The sequence below is a fragment of the Austrofundulus limnaeus genome, unplaced genomic scaffold (genome assembly GCF_001266775.1).
Source record: "Austrofundulus limnaeus strain Quisiro unplaced genomic scaffold, Austrofundulus_limnaeus-1.0 Scaffold2178, whole genome shotgun sequence".
Classification (NCBI taxonomy): domain Eukaryota; kingdom Metazoa; phylum Chordata; class Actinopteri; order Cyprinodontiformes; family Rivulidae; genus Austrofundulus; species Austrofundulus limnaeus.
In genome coordinates, this window is record NW_013954580.1 from 2,354 (window position 1) to 17,828 (window position 15,475).

The window sequence follows — 15,475 nt, forward strand, 5'->3', positions numbered from 1 at the left end:
ATAATAACTAGTTTAAATGAATTTTACACCACTTTTTAGTTGACAATAGTGTCAGCATCATAAAAAGTATTATTATCTGGCAGCCGACATTTTTATAAATTCATTTTGTTTTCATATCTGAAAAATATCTGATTGTTGTTCAAATATTTGTCAGGCCTACCTAAGCTACAACACTGCCTTATCTGTTTTTGTTTTTCTCCATCAGTCAGGGCTGGTTCCCTGCTGCATATGTGGCTCCTAATGAAGATTTCTCCAACACCTTAGCGATCAGGTATGATGATTAGATGACAGGGAGAAATAATTTTCCTCATTCCTCATTATTATTGTTATGATTCTGTCACTGTCTGCCCAGATCTTGCCCCAGTTTATTTTTATTATTTTATTTCTTGTTCCAGTTCATCCTCATAGTCTTGTTCCCAGCCTTTCAGTTCACATCCAGCTCCTGCTCATTGCTCTCACCCCTCCCGTCATGTAAAACTCTAACCAAGCTCATTTCACTCACCTGTCTCCAGCAGTATATAACCCATCTCCAGCTCTTTGCCAGATTATCATCAGCCTCGCCTATGATCTTCTAGTGTTCTTGTCCCTTGTCCTGCTCTTGCCTCATGTCCCTGACCTTGCTCATGTCTCCTGGTTTAACGTCTCCTGCCTCAGCCCCAGTCGGATCCCGCCTGCCATCTGCTCTCACGGTAACAACCTTTTTTCTGTCTCTTGGATTATTGTCTCTCGCCTGCTCCCTGAACGGAACCGCGCCACATCGGACCTCCTGGATCTCGACCCCTGAACGCATCTCTGGACCAACGACTCAGTCATCTCCTGCTAACCTGGTAACGTCCTCTGATCACCTGTGGATGATCCTTGCCCGGTTTCTGACCATGAGTAAGTCCAGCAATCCATTCACTCCCCGTGACAACACAGCCCGGAACCAAAACACATCAGCTGTTGTTTCAACCTGGATCTCAACTCAGCAGGAAAGAAGTGGCGAACCCGGAGCCCGGTCCCAACCTTCCAGCCAAATTTTCTAACAATAAACTTGTTAAAACTTTGACGTTMTTCGGTGTTTACTCAGAGCTCAAAATACAAACCTTAACAGATAATCTGGCCACTATGAGCTCTGAACCGCACACAGCCTGGAAGGCAAATATCGAGGGAGCTTTAAATTATCTGGATAAATGTATTCATAACATTAACACAACTTTAAGTAATTTATCATTGTCTTGTAATGTTACGGCTCCCACTGCTGGAGGACAAYCAGCTTCACCTAATGTTTCAATACCTCAGCCTTCCTCATGTATGGAGCCCCGTTTGTACCCACCCGAGAAATTCAAAGGTGACTCCGATCAGGGCCGGGCTTTTCTCACTCAATGTGAGAAACAGTTTGAGTTACAACCTTCATCATTCACTTCTGAACGCTCCAAGGTCGCTCATGTTATTTCACTTTTTCTGGTAAAGCCAAGTTGTGGGGAACTGCTGAGTGGCAAAGAGACACTCTTATTTGTTACAAGTACAACGATTTTGCTAAAGAGTTACTCAGAGTTTTTTTGTCCAGTTCTTCCACATCGAGAAGCGTCCAGAGGCCTGCTAACTCTCAAACAGGGGAACAAGAGGAAGACAGAGCTTATTATTGATTTTCACACCCTAGTAGTAGACAGCTGGTGGGATGATGAGGCTCTGCAGGATGCTTTTATGCAGGCATAGAACGAGGACATCAAGGACGAACTGGCGGCTCGTGATCCACCCCAGTCCTTACAGGAGTTGGAGGACCTGGCGACACACATTGACTTAAGGCTGCATGAGCGAAGACAAAACCGACGAGGTAAAAACTTTTCTGGTACTCATTTGTTACCTTCCAGAAACACTGACACAGGTCAGAGGAAGCCAGGCCGTTACCCCCCCAATTGTACAAGCCACTGTGGAACCCATGCAGATCGGCAGGTCAAAGATTTATTTGGAGGAGAGGACCCGTCGTAGGAACAAAGGTCTGTGTTTATACTGTGCTAGTGTTGGTCACATTGCCATTAACTGCCCWGCTAAAGGTAAGAGAACCAGGACTCCTGTCCTTAGTCCTGCCCATGTGAGCCATTCCCTTCCTGTATTGTCAGCAGATTTAAATGTGTCAGGTAAAAATCATGCTGTTAAAGTATTCATTGACTCTGGAGCTGATACCACATTTATTGATCACAAGTTTGCTCTTTCTCTGGGACTACAGATTTGTCATTCTGAGAGAAACCATAATATTCAGGCTCTGGACAGTCACAACCTCAACCACACCAGTTCTGAGACTATGCCCGTGAAAATGACCATTGGAGGAAATCACACTGAGGAAATAAACTTTCTGGTAATCACTTCGCCCAACCTTCCCTTCATCCTTGGAGCCACCTGGTTGGAGAAACGCAACCCCACATAAACTGGATCAACAAGGAAATTATGGGTTGGTCAGAACAATGCTCATCCAAATGTCGTTCCGCAGCTAATCTTGAGAAGGAAACTTGTAATGAGGCCAAGTTCATCCCTAAACTGCAAAATAGCCCTGCTTGTTATCATGATTTGAAGGAAGTGCTTAATAAAGAGAAAACTACTTGTTTACCGCCACATAGACCATAAGATTGTTGTATTGATCTACTACCTGGTACCACACCACCTAGGGGCAAATTGTACTCTTTATCCAAACCTGAAAACGAGGCCATGAAGGAGTACATATCTGAGTCCTTAAAACAGGTACTATCTGCCCATCCTCCTCCCCTGCTGGAGCTGCTTTTTTTTGTAGGGAAGAAGGATGGATCTCTTCGACCTTGTATAGATTATAGAGGGTTGAACGATATAACTGTTAAAAACCGGTACCCTCTACCATTAATGAATGCTGCTTTTGATTTGATTCAAGGGGTTAAAATCTTCACAAAGCTTGATCTTCGCAATACTTACCATTTGGTGAGAATAAAGGAAGGAGATGAATGGAAGACGGCCTTTAACACCCCTTCAGGACATTTTGAATATCTAGTCATGTCCTTTGGGTTAATCAATGCCCCTGCCGTGTTTCAAAATATGGTTAACAATGTTCTGAGTGACTTCATCAATGTTAATGTTTTCATCTACCTGGATGACATTCTAATCTTTTCTAAGGATCTTGAGTCACACCAGGAACTGGTCCGAGCCATCCTYCTACGACATCTTCAGAACAAGCTGTATGTCAAAGCAGAAAAATGTGAGTTTCACACAACTGACACTACCTTCTTGTGATTTAAGATAACTCCAGATCAAATCTCCATGGATCCAGCCAAGGTCACAGCAGTCCAAGATTGGAACACACCCCAGACCTGTAAACAACTACAGCACTTTCTAGGTTTTGCAAACTTTTACAGACGCTTCATCAAAAACTACAGTTCAATAGCAGCTCCACTCAATAAGTTAACTTCAATCAAAACCAAGTTCTTGTGGAATCCAGAAGCTGAAGAGGCATTCAAACGTCTAAAGACAATGTTCACCACAGCCCCGATCCTTCACTTTCCTGATACAGAAAGACAGTTTATTGTGGAAGTTGATACTTTTAATTCTGGAGTCGGGGCCACCCTTAGCCAGAGATTCACCGATAACAGAGTTCACCTGTGTGCTTTCTTTTCTAGGTCTCTCTCTCCTGCAGAACGGAATTATGATGTGGGCGATCGGGAACTGTTGGCAGTGAAGCTGGCATTGGAGGAGTGGAGGCACTGGTTGGAGGGTGCTTTCCTGCCCTTTCTTGTCTTGAGTGATCACAAGAACCTTGAGTATCTTAAGTCAGCTAAAAGATTAAATCCTCGACAGGCCAGATGGGCTCTGTTTTTCAGTCGATTCAACTTTGTTTTATCCTACAGACCCGGGACCAAAAACACTAAACCGGATGCCCTGTCGAGAGTTCATGAGTCTGACACAACCAGAGACCGTGGGTACCAGCTCGCCATGTCCTTGATAAAGCCCTTATCAGGGACTTCCATAGAAGCAACCCCAGTCAGCCAGTGCCAGCTAGAGGTCCGTCAGGAGCCGGACCTTGAGGGGTGGTTCTGTTATGATTCTGTCACTGTCTGCCCAGATCTTGGCCCGGTTTAGTTTTATAATTGTATTTCTTGTTCCAGTTCATCCTCATAGTCTTGCTCCCAGCCTTTCAGTTCACATCCAGCTCCTGCTCATTGCTCTCACCCCTCCCGTCATTGAAACTCTAATCAAGCTCATTTCACTCACCTGTCTCCAGCAGTATTTAACCCAGTCTCACTCTCCAGCTCTTTGCCAGATTATCATCAGCCTTGCCTATGATCTTCCAGCGTTCTTGTCCCTTGTCCTGCTCTTGCCTCATGTCCCTGACCTTGCTCATGTCTCCTGGTTTAACGTCTCCTGCCTCAGCCCCAGTCGGATCCCGCCTGCCATCTGCTGTCACGGTAACGACCTTTTTTCTGTCTCTCGGATTATTGTCTCTCGCCTGCTCCCTGAACGGAACCGCGCCACATCGGACCTCCTGGATCTCGACCCCTGAACGRATCTCTGGACCAACGACTCAGTCATCTCCTGCTAACCTGGTAACGTCCTCTGATCACCTGTGCATGACCCTTGCCCCGTTTCTGACCACGAGTAAGTCCAGCAATCCATTCGCTCCCCGTGACAACACAGCCCGGAACCAAAACACATCAGCTGTTGTTTCATCCCGGATCTCAACTCAGCAGGAAAGAAGTGGCGAACCCGGAGCCCGGTCCCAACCTTCCAGCCAACTTTTCTAACAATAAACTTGTTAAAACTTTGACGTTTTTCGGTGTTTACTCAGAGCTCAAAATACAAACCTTAACAGTTATCTCATAATTAATAAAAATAGTTCAATTATTTCTCAGCAAGTAAATGATAAGTGTTTGAAGGAAAAAGTCTGATGTTAAAAATGTTTCAGCTCCTTGTTACTGGCTTATATATGATTCTTTGACCTTCACAGCACTGGTTCTCTAAAAAGCCACAGTATGAACAATCTGCAGCACACTGACACTTACGCCAAACAATCTGAGGGCAAGAGTTATGGCGATATCCCTCCCCCGGTCACACCCACCCGTAGAGCGTCTGTAGACGTCCGGCTGATCTCTTCGGTCCCTGCGAAGATGGCAGAACCAGAAACAATATCTGCACCCCCTCCTCCACCATCCTCACAAAGTCTGAATCCCAGAAGGGGCTCCGCAGATTTTCGATCGACCTCTCTACACCCTGATAGGAAGAGTGACGGACCTTCTGATGTCCAGGTACTTWACTTTTAATTCTGATGTTGTTTTACACAAACACATTTGAGTACTTTAATTCTATTTGCTGACTAATCTCTCCTTTCTAGACGTTATCACCACCTGGACCTGAAAACCCTCTGTTTCCCAGGTATTATTTTATGTTGTTGAAAAACAGCAAAACCAAAGTTTGTGTCTTCCAGATTTTGTGTGAGCAAAATATCAGAATGTTATTGAAATCTTATCACAACATATTTTGAGATAATTATGTATTCTARAAACAGTTTTTTTCTAAACTTATGTGTCATCAGGTATAATAACTATAGTAAAGGTTTTATTCTGCTATTTAGTTTTTACTGGATGTTTTAGTACAATTACACAGACATCTACCATAGTAAAAATACAATTTGGTATTATCAGGTGCATAGGTTTTAAGAACTGAACTCCACTGAGCTCTAATTGTRACTGCAACTTTTCAAAACAGTAAACAGTTTGAGTTGTAGAAAATTGATCCGTGAAGCATGTTGCACACCCAAAAGTGAAAATTTAGCCTCGTCAATGGGGTGAGCGTGGTGTCGGTTTCCCAACCCGGATCAGGTGAGTGTGTTTTGGTGAACGCAGCTAAGCGTGTGCAGTATTGTGTAACATTTTCCACCACGCTCTCATTTCAGAGGTACAAACCCGTTCGCCACAGTGAAGCTTCGCCCCACGACGACGAACGACAGATCAGCTCCTCAGATCCACTGATCAGTCAGCGCTGATGGAGGTGGAGTTTGAGCTGTGACATCAGCACACGGAGGCAGGAGACACAAGTTCTTACATCACTGATATATAAATGCTTGAAGGACAGAAAAATGAGAGTTAACATGAGGTACTTTGTTTATCATAAGGGAACTTTATTATAGTTAATTAATTCAAACCACAAAGTGGAACGTTTGTTTTAAAATACTTTGTGCAGCTGGTATGTTGTTTTGTGTTTGCTGTGGTGAGACTATAGAAGGAACAATGTTAGAAAAATGTTGTTTTATTTGTTTTAATTATATGTTGACTTGTTGTTTCCCCTTTTGTATTCTCTGCTAAGCTGTGTGGCTTCATCACGAGCTTACTGTATGTCTGAAATTTGTGGTAACTTTGTTTAATGATGGACAAAGAAAAAGCAAATGTTTGCAAAATTTGCTCTCATTTGATAGTCCTTTTTTTGTTTGTTTTACTCTTGTACATTTCGTGAATTTGATTTGTGATCACGAGTAAAAACAACTTAACACACACTATTTCAAAATGTTTTTTTATTGTTGTTTCTTACTGATGTCGTTTCTCTTCACAGCTCTCCTTAGAAAGGATTTTTTTTCACTACATCACGTGGTCAGAGGCAGAGAGTGAGGAGGAGGAGGAGGAAGAAGAAGGGATAGAGGTGAATTAAGGTTAGAGAGGTTGGAAGAAGAGAGGGAAGAAACTAAACTGATATGTGAGCATCCAAAGAAATAATAAAAAAGAAAACTAGTTGAGGCAAAATGCACAAATGAATGTATGAAAAAACTGAGATTGAAGGAGTTTTGAACATCTACACCATTCACAGCACTACAATCCCCTGTTTTCAGACTAGACCACAAACTTTCCTGAAATCCATACAGCATTTGTGGGTAAATATATAAAAAAATGAAAACTTATAAATGAAACTGATACCCTAAGCCTATTTTTCTGTGCTTCCTCTCATGGTGACTCCTCACTGGCTTTTTTTTTTTGTTAGTGTTTAATGTGGAGCTGATGTGCTCTGCATGTTTGAGGTCTGCAGGGAGAACAGAAGAGCTTGAAGGTTTCAGTTACAAAATATAAATGTGGGGATGATGATGATGAGGAGGAGGAAGGGGATTCAGACACCCCCTACTCATGCACCAAGGCCTCAAACTCTGAAAATACAAAGAAAGGTTAAAAAAAATCAGGAGGGTCAAATTACTAAATATTTCATCAACACCAAAACAAAACACTGCATCCAGTCTAACACAAAACAGTTGCCAATAAGACATATATTTTTAGTTTTAATTAAACAAAGAAAAAGTTTCTGTCCAATGGTGGTATATGTGATTGTCTCAAACTTAACAATATTCACATTGCAACAAGAGGTTAGTGTTTCTTTTTCAAATMTCAACTATATTTCTCCCATCTCTCACCGTCAATGCCGATCTTGCCATCTCCATCTTTGTCAGCAGCTTGGAGGAATGCTTTTGTCTCTGCATCAGTCAGATCCCTGCCATCTTTAGAAAAGCCCTTCAGTACGAACCTGCAAACAGTCGAGGTTGTTGCAGAAACCTGCATTACACACATTCAAGGTGCCGGGGGCAACGCTCTGTGTTTTTTGCCTTGTTTGACTTTCTTACTTGAGCTCCTCCTCCTCTATAAACCCGCTACCATCCACATCCAGAACCTGGAAGACCTTCTTGACGTTTTCAGCTGACATGGCCTTCATTCCCACCATTTCAAAGAATTTCTTAGGTTCAAAGGTTGTTCCTACAAAAAAAAAAAAATAAATAAAAAAGTGAAAGTAGAAGTCTGAAGCACCTGAAGGCTCAAGGGCAATAATTGTGTTCTTTTTTAGTTACATGCACCGATTAATACAGGTTTTTTTTCCAAACCTTAAAATTTTAAAACTGTTTCAGTATCGCAGGCAAATGTCATGCACTTTGATTTGTTGCTGTTTTCTGCTGAGAGCAACCTTTTGACCTGGAGAAAAAAATCAAATGGTTACAGACCTACAAAGGCATCAAGACCTTTCTTGATCTCCTCAGCTTTTAACAGATCTGTCATTACCATTCTGCCAGCTGTAGAGAAAAAAACAAAGAACATACAAGGTGCAATGTCAGAAAACGTTTTAAAACGTAAACACCACCAGAGGTGAAGACACTCAAAGGGGCAATTGGATAGAAACAATTGCAAAAATTTAACCTCTTTGAACCAAGTCCCTGTAAAAAGGTGGCAAGTTAAAAAAACATTGAACATGTTTAATAAATGCATTTATTACAGATAAAGTATGTTGATAAAACTGACAAGTTTAAAACAAGTAAAATTCAAACCCTGAAGAGACTTCGAGCAGAAATGAACATTTATACAAATACTGTACAATTGGAGAATTGCACCATTCCAGCTATGCACATTAAATYTATTAATCACTCTAACACATATAAGTAAAGCATGTTGTTGAGGGAATAAATCAAGGAAAAGCTTGCATTAAAATGTAGCTTGAGTTCTTGTGCACTAACCTATACCTGTCACAAGGTGTCACAAATGAARTGGTTTCTTTTTTTTTAATCAACTTTGAAAAATTTGTAACAACTGTTGGCAAGAAACATCTCGTGAACTTGTTAAGCGAGTGGCTGTGAGAGCAGTATGTCTGTGTGTCACACTGAGTCCTGAAGAGGACGCCTGACACCTGCAGAGTCCTGTCAATCCTCTGTAGGATCATTTCAGTGGTGTGGTCTGCATGTTGCACTATCTCGGGTCCAACAAAACGTTTCCCCTCCCTGCCCAAAGGACAGAGCGACAGAATAAGAACAGAAGTCTGCAGTCATCCTGTTTCTCTCAGCCCATTCTACTTTTTCTCAACTCTCTTGACACCATCATGTATCGGATGTTTGGCACCAAAAGCCAATTAGTTCCTTTTACGATATCTAGAGATACGCTGTTTTTTTTTTTCACCCCCTCCAGCTATTAGGTAGTGTTTTGAAAATAGAAAAGCATCAGATTAAGATGTCTTGCTTCATCAAGTTCAACATTTTTTTACTTCTTTTTTTATTTTCACTTGCATCCTGTCAGATTTTGCATCTTCTGCAGGTTCTGCAGGARGTGTCTTGCCATACTTCAGTTAAATTACAGCATTCCTCGAAAGCTGTGACAATGGGAACAATAACACAGTGAGGGGGATTTTTAAATCCAGTAAAGTGTATTGTATACAATGTCTGAATACAAACTTTAAGACATGTAAGTGTTTGCAATTTTTGTAATTATAGATACTATTTCGATTAGTTCAATTTAAAAGAAACATTTTTTGAAAAAAATCAAATCAAATAAAAACACCAATTGGGAGATGTTGCAATCCCCCGGCATTCCTTTAGGGGGACTCCCCCTGCAGTTTGAAAACTACTGCTTTATATTACAACAGACCAAACCTGGCTGTGTGTAGTGTGTTATTTTAGCTATCTATAGCATTTAACAATGAAGGCAGCTGATTTTTTAATAGCCCTGTAATAGAAACTAACTCATTTCTAATACAGCTTGATCTTATTTGTAATTAAAATAAGGTTTAAGCAATTCACAGTGTGCTTGCATTCAGTTTTTATGTACACTTCAAGCAAGCCAGCTATTTTAAAGGCAGTGTTTTTCAGCACTGCATATTTTCACCTTACCTTCCACTTAAAGTGGTTTTGATGTTAAAAAATGCCTTGTAGTGAGAAGGCCAAAGCCGTCACTTTTACKTTCACTAAAGCTTAAATGTCCCAAAGATAAATGACTCTGCAATTTATCCTGCAGCCTTATAATAAATCAGTGACTTTGTTTTAGCATCAAAACATGTCAATTTATCAAATGTTCACTGTAGATTGAAAGGCAATAATGGCCTTTATGTGTACTATAAATAAACCATTGATGTCAAAACCTGTTTTCTCTGAAAATACACTTATATTGTATTAAAAAATCCTGTTTTATTCTGGAGGAGGCAGAGATGGACAATTCATAAAGCACTTAACAATTGAAAAAAAAATCAAGGTGTTAAAAAGTCCTAAAGTACACATATTTGAAGAACTGGAAAAAAATAAAATAAATTCATCTCCTTCAATTAGTCAGTGTAATTTTAAAGTCAAAGTATGGCTGTTTAATGCGTGTAGTGGTAATGTGTAATGGTAGAAGGTCTGAYTAAATAATAATAGAACTGATGTATTACAAGTCAGGGCTACTGTGCATCGACTCTGTGCATAAACACCTGTTATTGGTGACACTTGAGCTAAGACCTATTTGACACCCTCTGCAGATAGAAAACAATGACGGGGAGTAAAAACATTGAGAAGTGGATATTTATAAATGGGATACTAACTAAACTGAGAAAAACAATCTCATTTAGACAGCCAGACTTTAAAAAGGCGTATTGACTTGTCAGAAACATATTTGGCCTTTTGCATTGATGCGTCTGTAGGTGGTTAATTTTGATGCTGCACTTACATGTGTTGCCTAAAACTAAAATTTTAAAACAGTTTTGGTCAATTGTTTCAAAGACAGGCTGCATTTAATGCAACCCTTTTTCTTTCTTTTATTTTCAGCCTTGCACATTATAAGTCAGTGAAGATTATATTTCTGCATTTGTAGCACAGCATTCAGCCAGGGCTTTAAACAAATGCGCTGCTGCTTTACACTCAACAAAATGATCTATCACTGGCTGTCACTTTAACTTTATTATTCTTACAACTAGGAATGCCATCTAATTCATTTGCAGCATACCGGCTTGTCACGGTTCATTCAAGTGATCGTTATTGTTCAATTTTCTGTTCGCAACGACCCCGAACCATAACTTACCAATCTCTMCTTTCTATTCGTGTGCTTACTTCCTACCATCCGTTCTCCGCTGCATCATTTGATATTGTTCTCTTACCTGAAAGGATGGGTGGATTACTGCAGAGGAAAGGAAAGAAAGGAGGCGAGGATGAAGGTGATGGAGGGAGACCGGAGAAGACAGAAGGTCTGAAGACTGAAGTAAGATGAGCAGGTTAAGGTAGGGGGGCGAGGACACAATAAGACTTTTATAGCTGCCTCCAAACACATCACTTGTCTCTCGTACCCCCCCCACCCCCAACCCCACCCGTGCACCAACCTCATCCCCACCTCTCTATTTTGAGAAGACGGGTTTGTCAAGTTGTGACGCATACACAGTTGGCCTAATAATAATAAAACTCTTTATCAGACGTCCTTTGGAGCTCACCTCCACCAGGGACTCCTCTCTTTGCTCTGTTGGACACATCTGTCCTTTTTGCTTTCACCTCATTCTGGAGGTATGAGACTTAGTGGGAATTATCATTGCTGCTATTTTATGGCATTTAAAATACTGAACTTCAAGGGGTATTTTTTTCTTCTAAAAGTTAGATTTCATCAGTCTTTGAGTACAAACCATCTGAGAGAAGAAGACAAGAACAACTTAGTTTACAAAGTGGTCTAAGGGAATCAAAGTATTCTTTGAAATAAAGTTTTAGGAATATTTTCAGTGTATATGCTTTCAAATCAGCGAATAACAGGAGAACCTCCTGAATTACAGAACAGCTAGAGCATTGTCATTTTGTCACCCTAAACTTTTACTTAAGATAGACTTAGAAATATGTTGCTGTCTCCAAACTTTTACTGAAACAGAATGTTTCACACCACACCGCTTCTAACTTTAAATTGTTTTATGTTTTAGATTCACTTTTATTTTGTTTTCTGGTTGCTCCCTTCAGCAGGAGTTACCACAGTGGGCCAATTTACATTAAAGGTTTTGGCTACCCTTTTACCTAAAGCAACCTGCGCTCTAACCTGCAGTATAAGACTACAGTATGTGTTATATATTTTATTTACTGTTTTGTTTAAACTTCAAGTTTTTGGTTAATAAATTAGTTTAGCGTTAGCTCTTTTTTTCTTGGCTTTGTTAGCGTTGTGAATATTATAATTTATTCTGTTAAAAAGGTGGTTTATTTGACTCCACTGTTACAGTTTGATTCAGTATTTGACTTCTTGGATTTTTGATGAACACCTCTGAAACATTTTATCTTTTTGACTTGTGTTGAATCAATAGGGTCTTCTTACTTGTTTTTTTTCAGACTTAAAACCTGGTTGATGACTATTTTGGGTTTTATTTTTTACTACAGCAGTGCTTTTCAACCCTGGTCCTCAAGGTACACTTCCTGCATGTCCCTGCTTCAACACAGCTGATTTCAATTGATTGATTTGATTTATTGATTTAACAGGAAAAGATTACTAAAAATCAAGCCTGACTCAGCATAATTGCTGTTTTACAGCAGGTTCCTGCTCTGCAGCACATAAAACACTCAGAATTACAGCATCACAATCACATCATTATACACCATAGACACAAACACAAACAAGTATACCAAATTTCAGGAAGGCAGCATTTGCAAAATAGGATGTCTAAATATGAGCACAACAAAAGTGTCCAGCAGATGGCAGACAAGATACTTCTTAAAGGGCTGTAGTTTTGAAATGGACTTTATGTTTTGAGGAATGTCCTGATGCATCTCAGTAATCCAGGTAAAAAATCCAAAAGAAAAAAGTTGAATAGGTCCTCTGGACGGGTTCTTCTCAAATGAAACGTTTCGTCTCTCCTCCAAGAGACTTCTTCASTCTGAGAGTTTCAGGCAAAATTCAGGCTTTTAAGCACTGCTTCCATGTGACTGATACTCACATCACATGGCTATCGTTGACACCTAATTAGCACCTGTTGTTAACAGGGGGTGGAGTGATACTGGCAATAGCCGCACTGTAGGAGGGGGACAACTGAAAACGGAGGCCTCCACCTCTGTTTAATGATGGACGGTCTTTCTTCACAAAATGGCTTCTTTTACTCCTCTCTCAAACCAAATTGCTCTGTTTGTGCCCCCGGCACATACAGAGCAATGTTGTATATGCTGTTAAGTGCCAGGAGGACTGCGACCAGTTATACATCGGGGAAACAAAGCAGCCACTGTTCAAAAGAATATCCCAACACAGACGAGCTATGTCTAATGGCCAGAACTCTGCAGTTTTCACTCATTTACAGGCCAGCGGTCACTCTTTCAGAGATGAGGATGTTCTCATTCTTGATAGAGAGGAACGTTGGTTTGAGAGAGGAATAAAAGAAGCCATTTTTGTGAAGAAAGACCATCCATGATTAAACAGAGGTAGAGGCCTCCGTTTTCTGTTGTCCCCCTCCTACAGTGTGGCTGTTGCCACTACCACTCCACCCCTGTTAACAATAGGTGTTAATTAGGTGTCAACGATAGCCATGTGATGTGAGTATCAGTCACATGGAGGCAGTGCTTAAAAACCTGAATTTTGCCTGAAACTCTCAGACTGAAGAAGTCTCTTGGAGGAGAGACGAAACATTTCATTAGAGAAGAACTCGTCCAGAAGACCTATACAATTTTTTTCTTTTTGTTTTGAGGATGTCATTTCATGCTTTAGTATAAACATAGAAGAAAGACCTCTGGCTGTAACAGAGGTCTTTCTGATTACTGATTAACAGGCTTTTGTTGAACTGTAGTCATCTGAATCAGGTGTGTGACAGAACTCAAAATCCCATTAATTTTGTGGTTTATACAAGTAAATCAGAAGCAAAGAGTATTGTTAAACAAGAAAATCAAGAAAGAATGGCAAACAAAGTGGGATGAAGAAAGAAGGGGAAGATGGTTTTATAAAAACAAAAAGACAGAAGAAGAAATGAAAAGGGGGAGAAGAAGCAGGAAAGAGGAAAGATTAATAACAAGATTAAGATTTGGACACACAGGACTCAAACATTCTCTCTTTAAAATAAAAAAGCATGGTATGGGGAAATGCAACCATTGTGGAAAGGATGAAACAGTAGAACATGGGGTATTTGAATGTTATAAATATAAAGAAGAGAGAAAACATTRGAGGAAAGAGTTTGAAAGGAATAAAGAAAAAATAAACATAATAGCCACTTTACAAAAGCATTTAGGGAGCAAAGCAATACAAATTATAATAAGCTAAAAAAATTGATTAATAAAGTTTGAATATACAGTAATATAAACAACAATTTAGAAATACTTAACATCTGAACCACACTCCATACCAGTCGGTGGCGGTAATGCACACCAAAMGTTTTTTGCCAACTGCCAAAAAAATCCAGAAGAAGGTGTGTAAGAGCAGGGAAACTTCCAAAATACACAGGGCAGTGTGCCTTGAGGACCAAGGTTGGGAAACACTGTACTACAGCAATGGAGCTCTTAAACGTGTGGTTTTTGCAACAGAAACTGGGAAACAATTAAGGCAGTAAAAACCACTCTGAACACTGTGTCAGGAGCTTGTTCTATAACCGGGGTGTTGCTGGTTCAAACCCTTACTCTGTGCGTCTCAATCGTTCTGTCCTTGCTGACAATTTCCTCAGCAAATGAAATAACACACATCAAAATTCAAAAACACGGTAAGAAAAGTCTTTACTGTGATGAATTACGGTGAGAATGCAAACACAAAATGTGTATTGACCTAATGCCAACAGTTTATTTAATTTTTCTTGCACATTTAAACTCAGAAAACTTGACTTGAGTCATTATGATCTCAGTTAACAAAGGATTGATTGTTTTACTGCATTATTTGTTGATCGTTTACCAGGTTTTATTTTATTTAACTTTTTTTTTTTTGCAAAAACCACATAGTTAAGAGCTCCATTACTATTGTTAAAAAAGTAAATGGTAAATGGCCTAAATATAGCTCGCTGTTTTGTTCTGCCAATTGTAACAGACTGACAAATAAGCTGAAAAAAAGCAAAAAACAAAACTTGAACTGTGTTGTTCATATGGACAAAGAAAAACAAATCACTTTTCTCTGTTCTCTCCTATCCTGCACTGACCTCTTTGTCATGTCAATGTCTTGCCCTAAGACTTTATTAAGTTTCTCCTCGGTTGAATTACCCCTCCTCAGCACATTTCAGCTTTGTTAGAAAATGTGAATGGGAGGGGGTGAGAGGGTGAGGACAACATGCTGGAAGGATTTGCTGTTGGGTGGGGGAGAGGGGTCAAGAAGGGGGAAGAAAGAGCAGTGTCTGAAGATATTTACAGATGAGTTGTATGTTTTTTACAAGGCAATACAGTAAACTAATTGAGTTTTGACAAGTTTAAAGACACCGAAGACAACTGAAATGATAAAGTAATGAGACTGAGCCTGGAAACAGTGGAATAAATGAAGTGCAGCCTGTAGAGACACAGATATAAATAAGAAAGAGAAATCCTAAACCCTGACGTAAAACGGAGGAGAGCAATAATCACATACAGTGAAGTAGATTCATACGTGAATAGAAGACGTACAGTGTGCTCCACAGATCCGACTGAAAATAGAGAGAAAGTGAGAGGGACAGTGACAGACAGAGGAGAGCGAAAGGAATTAAATGGGTTTTTAATGACCAATGTGTTATTCAACAACAGGTGGTGCATTAGGTCATGGCGAGCTGGAGATGTGAATTCACATGCATGTGTGTGTGTGTGTGTGTGTGTGTGTGTGTGTGTGTGTGTGTGTGT

The 15,475-nt window shown here is 40.1% G+C and overlaps 2 protein-coding genes across 3 annotated transcripts in view; one reads left to right on the forward strand and one right to left on the reverse strand.

The window, feature by feature from the left end:
- Nucleotides 1-205: 205 nt before the first annotated feature.
- Nucleotides 206-6,490, forward strand: LOC106537205 (brain-specific angiogenesis inhibitor 1-associated protein 2-like protein 2; the record flags this gene model as incomplete). Its single annotated transcript, XM_014034586.1, is given in 4 exon segments — nt 206-271; nt 4,946-5,243; nt 5,330-5,370; nt 5,891-6,490. Coding segments are annotated over 4 exon segments (481 nt in total), but the record flags the coding sequence as incomplete, so codon positions are not given.
- The window catches only part of LOC106537206 (parvalbumin-7), a 14,595-nt gene continuing 5,610 nt past the window's right edge, over nt 6,491-15,475 (reverse strand). The window contains exons 1-5 of one of the 2 annotated variants that reach the window (XM_014034588.1): nt 10,852-10,983; nt 7,967-8,035; nt 7,595-7,724; nt 7,388-7,497; nt 6,491-7,126 (exon numbers count right to left, since the gene is read on the reverse strand). In XM_014034588.1, coding sequence (XP_013890042.1) covers nt 7,101-7,126; nt 7,388-7,497; nt 7,595-7,724; nt 7,967-8,027 — 327 coding nt within the window. In that variant the 5' untranslated portion in view covers nt 8,028-8,035; nt 10,852-10,983 and the 3' untranslated portion in view covers nt 6,491-7,100. Of the gene's footprint in view, nt 7,127-7,387; nt 7,498-7,594; nt 7,725-7,966; nt 8,036-10,851; nt 10,984-15,475 lie in introns of those variants that run through there. The other variant, XM_014034587.1, reaches the window with a different exon arrangement.